This window comes from Polistes dominula, unplaced genomic scaffold (assembly GCF_049000335.1).
Source record: "Polistes dominula isolate Pdom_NZ unplaced genomic scaffold, Pdom_raw_medaka contig_84, whole genome shotgun sequence".
NCBI lineage: Eukaryota > Metazoa > Arthropoda > Insecta > Hymenoptera > Vespidae > Polistes > Polistes dominula.
In genome coordinates, this window is record NW_028300944.1 from 776,860 (window position 1) to 786,345 (window position 9,486).

Genomic DNA, 9,486 nt, shown 5'->3' on the forward strand with positions numbered 1-9,486 from the left:
ATAAAGGATAATAAGAACAGTTGACATAAAAGAGAATAATATAATAACATGATGAATTGATTATAAGATTTCATTCTAATGAGGATTTATTTATTTTTCTTGTCTTCTTTTTATTTCCAGGTATCCAACTTTCTAACAACGTGGATCAAGGACTGAACGAGTGAACCGCACAGAGAGATTCATTTCGAAATAAGAAGAATATAAAAAAAAGAGAAGTTGTTGTTTCCAATGAAGTATGAAAAAAGTATCAAGGATTATTTCTTATTTGCACATTGGACGACTTGGCAGCATATTATTGGAAGAACAGAAGAAGTCAACAATTTGTTTTAAATAAAATTGAAAATTTCTTGAGGATATTTATGATCTGTGATATCCAATGATGATAATTTCTATTTACAACAAAAATATTCAATCTTAAGGAAACTTTTGACATTTAGAATATAATGTCATTATCGTAATTATTAAACAAAAGAAATTATTTAATTATTAATATTAATTGTTAATTTAGACTTCAAGAAGTTGTCTTCTGTCAAAGAGTGAGGACAATTTTTCTCAGTTCATGCTATTTATTTATTCTCATTGTGAATGATTTATCAATTGACATAACTAATTGGGTTATGATAAAAAAAAGGGCTGGGAAACAGCAACAAAATATATTCAACAAAATGTGACGGGCTAATTTGGAACTAAAAACAAATATATACATATATATATATATATATATATGTCTAAGAATGTAGATATATAAATATCTGACTGATTTGAGATTCTAAACAAACACAAATATAAAAAATGACGAAAATATCTACGAATATTATTAGAGCTTTAATGCTCCTCGCTAGGTAAGAAGAATAAGAAGAATAAAAGGGACAGGAAACTGTTCTATTTCCTCCAGCATTCAGCATCCAGCATCCAGCATCAGGCCCTTAAACGAAAGATCTATTGAATAATTCAAAGAATAAGATTTTTCTTTCAAATAGAAGATGTGAAAAATCTGGTGTAAATGAATGAACAAAAAGAAAAAAAAGTACATATATATATATATATATATATATATATTAGAAATAATTGCAAAGACTGGTCCTCTCGTAAGTGTCCTTATTTCGAGAAGAATCCTGTTATCATCATCATCATCATCATTATCATCATCGTGTGTTACATAATCTCTCTCAGTTGTTGAAAAAAAGCGTGATAGTAGTGTTTTGCTGTTATAAATAAATATAACACAGAATATTTGGCTTATAAATATCGTTTTAAAGAAAATTCCTATTGTAAATCGGTTATGGAATGATCCTGTGTTCGACCAATAAACTTGGACGTTCGCTACGAGCACGCCTAAACATTATCGATGAGCATCATGATAGGAGGAACGATGCGTTTGCTTATCCTGTCATATTTAATTACAATGCAATTTTGTGCAAACGTTTGTTTGTCGAACGGTGACGGCGGCCCTAATAGTCCAATATTCAATCTGGATCATACGGCATTGGAAAAGAATCTTGCTGCAATATTCATCAAGGTGGCACATAGTTCAGCTACTACGAAACGTAGCGTGCCAGCATATGACGCACAAGTATCGGCTAGTACGACATTGTCAACTGTACCATCACCTTTAACGACAACATTTAACAGTGCTACTACTACGAGTAGCACGAAATTGAACAAATCAACGACAACTACTACGACACCAAGATCTACGACTACGACAACTAGTACAACGACTACGAGTATCAGAACGATAACATCTGCATCGATCAATCCTTCGTTACATTCGATAAGAATTCCTATACCACGTGCAACACCAGCATCTTCCGGTATACGTGATTTACCATCGTATGCACCACCTTCGAGAGCCTTATTTACACCACCATTACCACCGGAATACCTTCATCCGTTTGCTGACAAACCAACGCTTAGGGGTACGAATTCTGACGTGCATACTGGCGCAAGAAGACCCGTACCACCACCTAGTCTTACCCCTGCTCATGAGAGAATACCCATCAGACCACCTGACCTAGTCCAAGTGCCTGTTTCTTCCCATGGTCCGGAAAGACACCCGCATTCAAGGAACAAAGCAATCAACACTAGCAACAATAACGGCAATTCTAAATTTGGTATTGAATTTGGTGACAACGATAAGAAAAATAATTCAAACGAGTTTGTACCGACGCTTCATTATCCAAGCATATCGCGCATACTTTCTGGTAGCAATGGTAGAAAACAAGACATTCCTGAGATTCTTTTGAAACCGCTTGCTACTAAAAGCCCTTTGCAAAACGTACCATTGGTTATAACGACTGAGAGATTAAGTACGTCGACTGCCATGTTGCCGGTAATGACGGCAACAGCAATGGGAACTAGTACTATGATGCCAATTACAAGTAGTACAATTGATCCTTTTAAAAAGGTCACTCAACCGACTATTTTCAACCTGCCAAATACGAGAAGACAAGAGAACGATGGGGATTATTTGCATCGTATGAGAACTGAGAATGGTTTCAAAACTGACAATATTGAAATAGTCGATACCGAAAGACTGCCAAATCCTCAACCTCAACCACCTGCACCACCGTCTAAAAGACCAAACGACAAAGACGATGATTCTTTGGTACCACACATAGATACTAATCCATTAGAAGCAACTTGGAAAATTGCTTGGTCACTTCACGTTTACGTAGCAGCCATCATGTTTACCCTAATGGCATTGTATTCGATTTACAAGATCGTACGTTTCAATGAAGCTACCAATCTTCTTAGCCAATCGTATTTTCTTGCCGTTCATCTATTGTTAACTACCGTGTGTACATTGAGATGTTTTCATTTGTTCTACGACGCGTACAATTTGGGACATTCCTTGCCGGAACCATTGTCACGGGTTTTAATGTACTTACCAGCACCGTTGTTGTCAGCAGCATTCGCAACACTCATGTTGTATTTAGCCCGATGTTCCGAAGCACCCTCGTTGAACAACAAACTGTTATCACCAATTTCCCTTGTTTTTTTCTCAACCATACACATCATTCTATGCGTCTCTCTCCACGTGTCAACTCACGTGTTGGGTTATCGAGACGAAGCAAAGATATTACCCCTAGTTTGTCAGTGTATTTACATCACTGTATGCGTAACCCTCGGTCTCTTCTATGCTTACGTGTATCGTGTCGTACGTTCTCAGATACACATTATGAACAATAAAACTGCTGGTGTTAATCACGTAGTCGCTGGGATTGATCCATCGACGGTGGCATTGAGCACGGCCATTACTACTACCATAGCAACCGCTCTGGTCTTCGTAGTGATGGGTTTTGTACAGCTCTATGATATTTTTGGTATACGCGAACGTTCCCAACCTTATCCTTGGTTCTGGTGGGGTTGGCAATTCCTCATCAGGTTACTAGAACTGATCGTTTGTGGATTATTGGTTTGGGTTGCTAGTCTCTCGCAATATCCATTAAGGGAGAAACAATTACAACAGCATCCAGCTCATTCGGGTTTTGCTTTATTCCCATGCGGGAGTTCAACGTCCACGGAAAATATGGACGACGTATTGTATCCAGCTATATGCAGTACCAATCAAGCGATACAGAATTATACCATGAGGACTGGGAAACAGGTCTACGACGACAGTTTTCCATTAAACACCTTGCCCGAACATTTGAACATATCAGGTATTCTTAATACACATTATTATTACAATATAAATGAAATAATATTAATCCAATTGATGTTATTCCTATTAGGTACCTTCGAAAGGCATTCCATACGAAAATCCGGCACGATGGGTCATTTTCCCCATGAAGGAAGGGGATCATTGAGTCGTCATGGCAATGGTGTGCAAACTTTAAGAAATTCTGAGACTCGTGGCAGGCATACACCTGTCCCAGCTTTACACGAGCAAGCTCCAACGACCGGGTCTACGATGCTGGTTGCTGAAGATGGCTTCGTTAGGTTTCGAAGTTTAGGTGCGGAAGAAGACGATTTGTCCGATACCCAGAGTATGGTTGGTACTCATGGTAGAGGGAGTTCGTTGGCTGGTAGCGTTAGATTTAACGCGAGGCATAGCAACATTCAACATCAACATCAACAACATTCGCAGCATCAGCATACTAATCCTCATCAGCATCAGCATCAACACTCGTTGCAGCAGCATACTCACCCAAGCCAACATCAGACCAATCATCATCAACTTTACAACAATACGTAGAAGAGATTCGTCGTCGTTGGTCGTGTTTAATTATTACGATTATGCGGCTCAGTGAAAACACCTACAATTACAATCGTTTATTATATCAGCTGTTAAGAGGAATTAATACGACTTTGTAATAATACGGCTGAATAATTAATCGATAAAAAAGAGAACATTTCGAACAAATGAAAATATATCGCGTTAATTATACAATATATATATATATATATATATATATATATATATAAATATTATACATACACGTGTCACTAATTACACGTTATACACACCCATACACACTCATTCCACTCGAGAGGAGGAACTGAAAAGCGTTTCACGCTTTTTAAAATCATCATCTTCATCATCTTCATCGATCGTCATCATCATCATCATCATCATCATCATTGACACAATCGTTGTCCTACATATTGTCAAAGTTATTCAAACCACTTTTTTCAATTTGTATGTAGCGTTTTGCCGCCAATTGTCGATTAGTTTTCATTGTCATCGAAAATGAGACAAAATTCGTGGATAAAATAAAAGGTGTGTTAAAAGTGAGTTTTACGCGAGTGTTGACGTTGGTTTGTTGGGATTATAAACATGATCAGATATCTCGCGAAAGAAAAACTTGTTGTCAACGTACAGGGATTGGAAAATGAGAGGGAGGGACTGGGCTGGGTGAGGAGGGCCAACAATTTGATCCAAAATTTTCCTGTAAGTGATGTTAAAAATCAACTATTGTTTCTTTTTCTGTTTTTTGAGAGAGAGAGAGAGACTGAGGAGAACTCCTAACCTCTTCATCATCATCTTAGATTGTAAGATGATTGAAAAAGATGAAAAATAGTCTCAAAAATAAAGATTAAAAAGAACATATTTGATTTTTTTTTTTAACTATAATCACTTATAAAGGAATGTTGGATTTGGCCTTGAAGAATATTTCTATGGAAATGAAGAAGAATGTATAAACTTGCCCTGTGTTGTGTTGTATAGAAAACAAAATGAAACTGAAAGAAAGAAACAAAAAATCATTCCTATATATATATATATATATTTCTTGCTCCTCTCATTTTTACATGTGTGTCTTATCATGAAGGTCTTATTCACATGATTATTGCGCATTGTCATCTCTAACTTTGACGAGTCGAGCAGCTAAAACTATCTTCACCAACTACTACCCTCTATAATGTACTTATATTTATTTTCTATCTTCTAAAGAAGAAAGAAAGAAAGGAAGAATGGAAAAATGGAAAAATATGAATGATGAAACAAAGCAACACGTAGAAGCAGCAGAAACAAACAAACAAACAAACAAATAAACAAAGTATACGGCAAAACTCTCGTTTGTTCATAAAAACGGGATTTCATGTTTCGTATCTGGATAGTCCAGGGTATTTCGAGTCGTAATGTTAATAAATTAGGCACTTGGTACTTACTAAGGATACGTGTGATTTAAACAAAAAAAAAAAATAATAAATGAAAAGATTACGAAGAGAAAATAAGAAGAAATAAATAAAATAAAATAATAATAATAATAATATAAAAAATATAAATTATAACGTGTCTCTCCCTATTAACGTAAAACAAAAACAAAAAAAAACCAAAAAAAAAAAACAAAATGAAAGCCGAAGCCTTTATTTTTTCATATATTTTATTTATTTTTCTATTCTTTTCATTTAATTATTATTATTATTATTGTTATATTTTTTTAATCGGATTGATATTTACAACATTTGCGCCCGTGTTTGAAAAAACTATTATAGATTTTTTTCTTCTCATTTTTTTATTTCTAATTATTATTATTATTATTATTATAAAATAAAAAAGGATTAAAATAATAATAATAATAGTAATAATATATAATGATAATAATAATAATAATAATAGATGGGATTGATGAGAAAAAAAAAAGAAAAAGAACAAAGATATAAAACATTTTTGTGTTATTTTTCAATATGGCGCTTATACACTACGTGCTCCAATCACACACCTGTTCTCTTCTGGTCGGTTCGTGTTCTTTTATTTTTATTCATTTTTTTTTTTTTTAAATTCTCCCATGTGTTCATAATTACGTCCTTTTCAACGATATTCCAATGAGAGATATATTTTTCAATAGTATTATAAAATACACACACACATATACATACATATATATATATATATGTATGAAAATGAAAATGAAAATGAAAATGAAAATGTCAGAAACAATTGCAATTTTCCTCTCTAACATATATTATTATTATTAACGAAATATTACGATTATCTCGAAAAAAATAAAACATACAACATAAAAACGATATATTCTAAAAAAACGGAGAAACAATTCTCAAATTTACAGCTAAATTATTGTCGAATCAAGCGAACAACACAACCAACTAAATATATATATATATATATCGTTTGTACAGTAAATAATAATTTAGTGATCGATTAATCAACAATCGATTAAAACGAATGTAAATTTTATTATTCATCGTCCAACCCTCTGTAAGCCCAGGGTAAACAAATTATTGATTTGTTTTTTTTATTTAAAAAAATATATAGGTATATTTATATATATATATATATATATATGAATTATATAAATTGAACTAAATCAATTGTTGTTAATATCGATGTTCCTTTTACATAAAAAAAATTATTTATAAAATATCCTACATTTATTCTTATGTATATTTTAAACAAAACAAAACAAAACAAAAATACAGTAGTCACAAAATTGTTTTGATCGTGCGAGAAACATGCAAGTTTGTTTTATTACAAAAAAACAACATGGCTTCTTCATACAGTTGAAATAAGGTTCGCGTGTTTAAATGAAACAACAAAGTAAAATATAAAAAAAAAAAAAATAGGAAAAGGTTCAATACACCCTTTACAATGCTACTCTTACGTTATTGTAAAAATAATTTACAAATGTAATCCCTAATGTGTTGGTATGCATTGCAATTTTTAATTACTGTAAAATATTTTTCAAACAATGTGGGCTGTTGTATAGAGGGGGGTTTTTTTTTTTTTTTAATTTAAGTTATTAAGAATGTTTTTAATTTATGTTTATTAAGATTTATTCGTTAAGTTAGAACGTATACGTTTTAAATAATAATAATAATAATAATAATAATAATAATAATAATAATAATAATAATAATATGTGTATAGATATTATTGAATTTAATTTTTAAGAAGTGATAGAAGAATAAAGAAAAAAAAAAAAAATACAGAAGATGCGAATATGAGAAACAAAAAAAAAACAAACAAAATGTAAATTTGAATTGACATATGAAGCAGCCAATTTAATTATCTGATAGTTTTCTTTTTTTTTTTTTTTGGTTTTTGTTGGTTCAATTTACTTCTCAGAACTTAATGGTACAAAGTAGGAGTTTCTACTTTTTCTTTTTTTCGTATATTTAATATATATATATATATATAGGCTTAAGCAATTGTGCAGTCTGTATGTTTATATCCGACATTTGTAAATACGACAAGTACATAATTATAAACGGGCTCTTATTATTGATGATAATGACGATAAAAATATATTTGTCAGACGGTAGATTTTTACAAAGTAAAATGAAGAAGCAAAAGAAGAAGAAGAAGAAGAAGAAGAAAAGTATGGCGATGTTAAAGGAAAAACAAAAAAAGAAAAGAAAATCTATCGATTAGAAGGGGTTGTGCGCAATTATCAACGTTTACGACATTATCTCACAATCTAAATTGTAAATTTTATATAATTTCATTTGTTTTTTTTTTTTTTTGTTTTTTTTAATTTATATTTAAACAAAAAACTTTGTATTTATTATGTGAACAAACACATTCCACAAAAAGTTAAATAAGAAGAAGAGGGGGAGAGAAAGAATTGAATTAGTGGAATTTTATTGCTATTTTAGATTAAAAATAGTGCACGTGAGAGAGAGAGAGAGAGAAAGAGAAAGAGAGAGTGTGTGTATATGTGAGAAAAAGAAAGAGAAAGAGAGAGAGAGAGAAAGAAACAAACAAATGTTGTAAATAAAAAGCTTTTTGCGAAATATTATATGCTCGTCTCGGATTATCATTTTTTTTTTCTTTTTCTGTGAGTTTGTTTAAATAAGTATTTAAAAAATCATGCACACAGACACACACACACACACACAAATTTATGTATATGTGCGTTTAACTGTACATAGATATGTATAAATGTAGATAAGTTATATATCTCTTTAAAAAACTACATCAAATAACTTGAATGTAATTTTGCTCTTTAAAATCATCATCATCATCATCATGATCATCATCATCATCATCATCATCATCATCATCATCATTATTATTATTATCATTATTATTAATATTATTGATGGAAATAATCGAATTGTATTTTGCATTTGAAAAAAAGAACAAAAACATGGCGCGTGTAAAATTGGAAAATATCAAAACATCGATTGAACATTTTTACAATTAGATCAATTTATTGTAGAATTATTCGCTTATTGTTCGAAATTTTAGAAAAATTGTTTAACAAAAGGATAAATATATATATATATATATATATATATATATATATAAATAATAATTATTAATCAACGAGATTCTGAGTTTTGAACGCGTCATAAAAAGGATTGTTGAAATTTGAAAAATGGCGGGTAAATAAAACAATCGCCACACAGATGTCGCCTTAGGCGTATTATTATTATATTGAATAATATCATACTATCTTATTCAAAGTAATTTCTTCTTTGCAGTTTATAAAGTGCATTCCATTAAGAAGGATCATACGGAAGGAAAAAAAAAAGAAATAAGAATGAAAATTACTGGTGAGTTATTGGCGTGTGCTGCCATTTTATTTTATTATATACTTCAATAAGATACAATAATTTATCGTATTTTTTCTGTGACACGTATTATTCTGTCTAGAAAAATTATCAAAATTATTTATAACCTATTTGCGAGTATTACTTTAAAAAAAAAAAAAAAGGGGGAGAAAAATCAATTTGAATTGTAATTATATTTACATTTTTTTTTTCGTGTACAATTGAAGAGCGACATTTAGCATTTTTATTAATAATTGAACAACAACAAACAGTAGAATTAGTTTGACAGGTAAGAGAAAATGATCGAAAATTATGAATAATAATTTTTTGGTTATATTTCTTTTTGTAAATCTTAATTATTAACTTTTATTATATAATTATTAATCATATATTTATTGTAATTTATTTTAATTATTTATAATATTAATAGAAAATTATCATGTGATTCATGATTTAATTATCATTGAAGTTTTCATGAAATAGTTCTGCAAGATTCCGATAGATGTCGCTCGTACACGTTAA

General features: G+C 31.0%; 2 protein-coding genes across 3 annotated transcripts in view; both read left to right on the plus strand.

The window, feature by feature from the left end:
• The window catches only part of LOC107072248 (uncharacterized), a 41,287-nt gene extending 33,080 nt beyond the window's left edge, over positions 1-8,207 (plus strand). For both annotated transcript variants that reach the window (XM_015332026.2, XM_015332027.2), the window contains exons 2-3: positions 121-3,665; positions 3,738-8,207. In XM_015332026.2, the coding sequence (XP_015187512.2) occupies positions 1,349-3,665; positions 3,738-4,201 (2,781 nt within the window). In that variant the 5' untranslated portion in view covers positions 121-1,348 and the 3' untranslated portion in view covers positions 4,202-8,207. The remainder of the gene's footprint in view (positions 1-120; positions 3,666-3,737) is intronic.
• Positions 8,208-8,926: 719 nt separating this feature from the next.
• Positions 8,927-9,486, plus strand: part of LOC107072227 (U3 small nucleolar ribonucleoprotein IMP4) — a 37,468-nt gene continuing 36,908 nt past the window's right edge. Inside the window, exon 1 of the mRNA XM_015331986.2 lies at positions 8,927-8,967. The gene's annotated coding sequence lies outside the window, so the exon portion shown is untranslated. The remainder of the gene's footprint in view (positions 8,968-9,486) is intronic.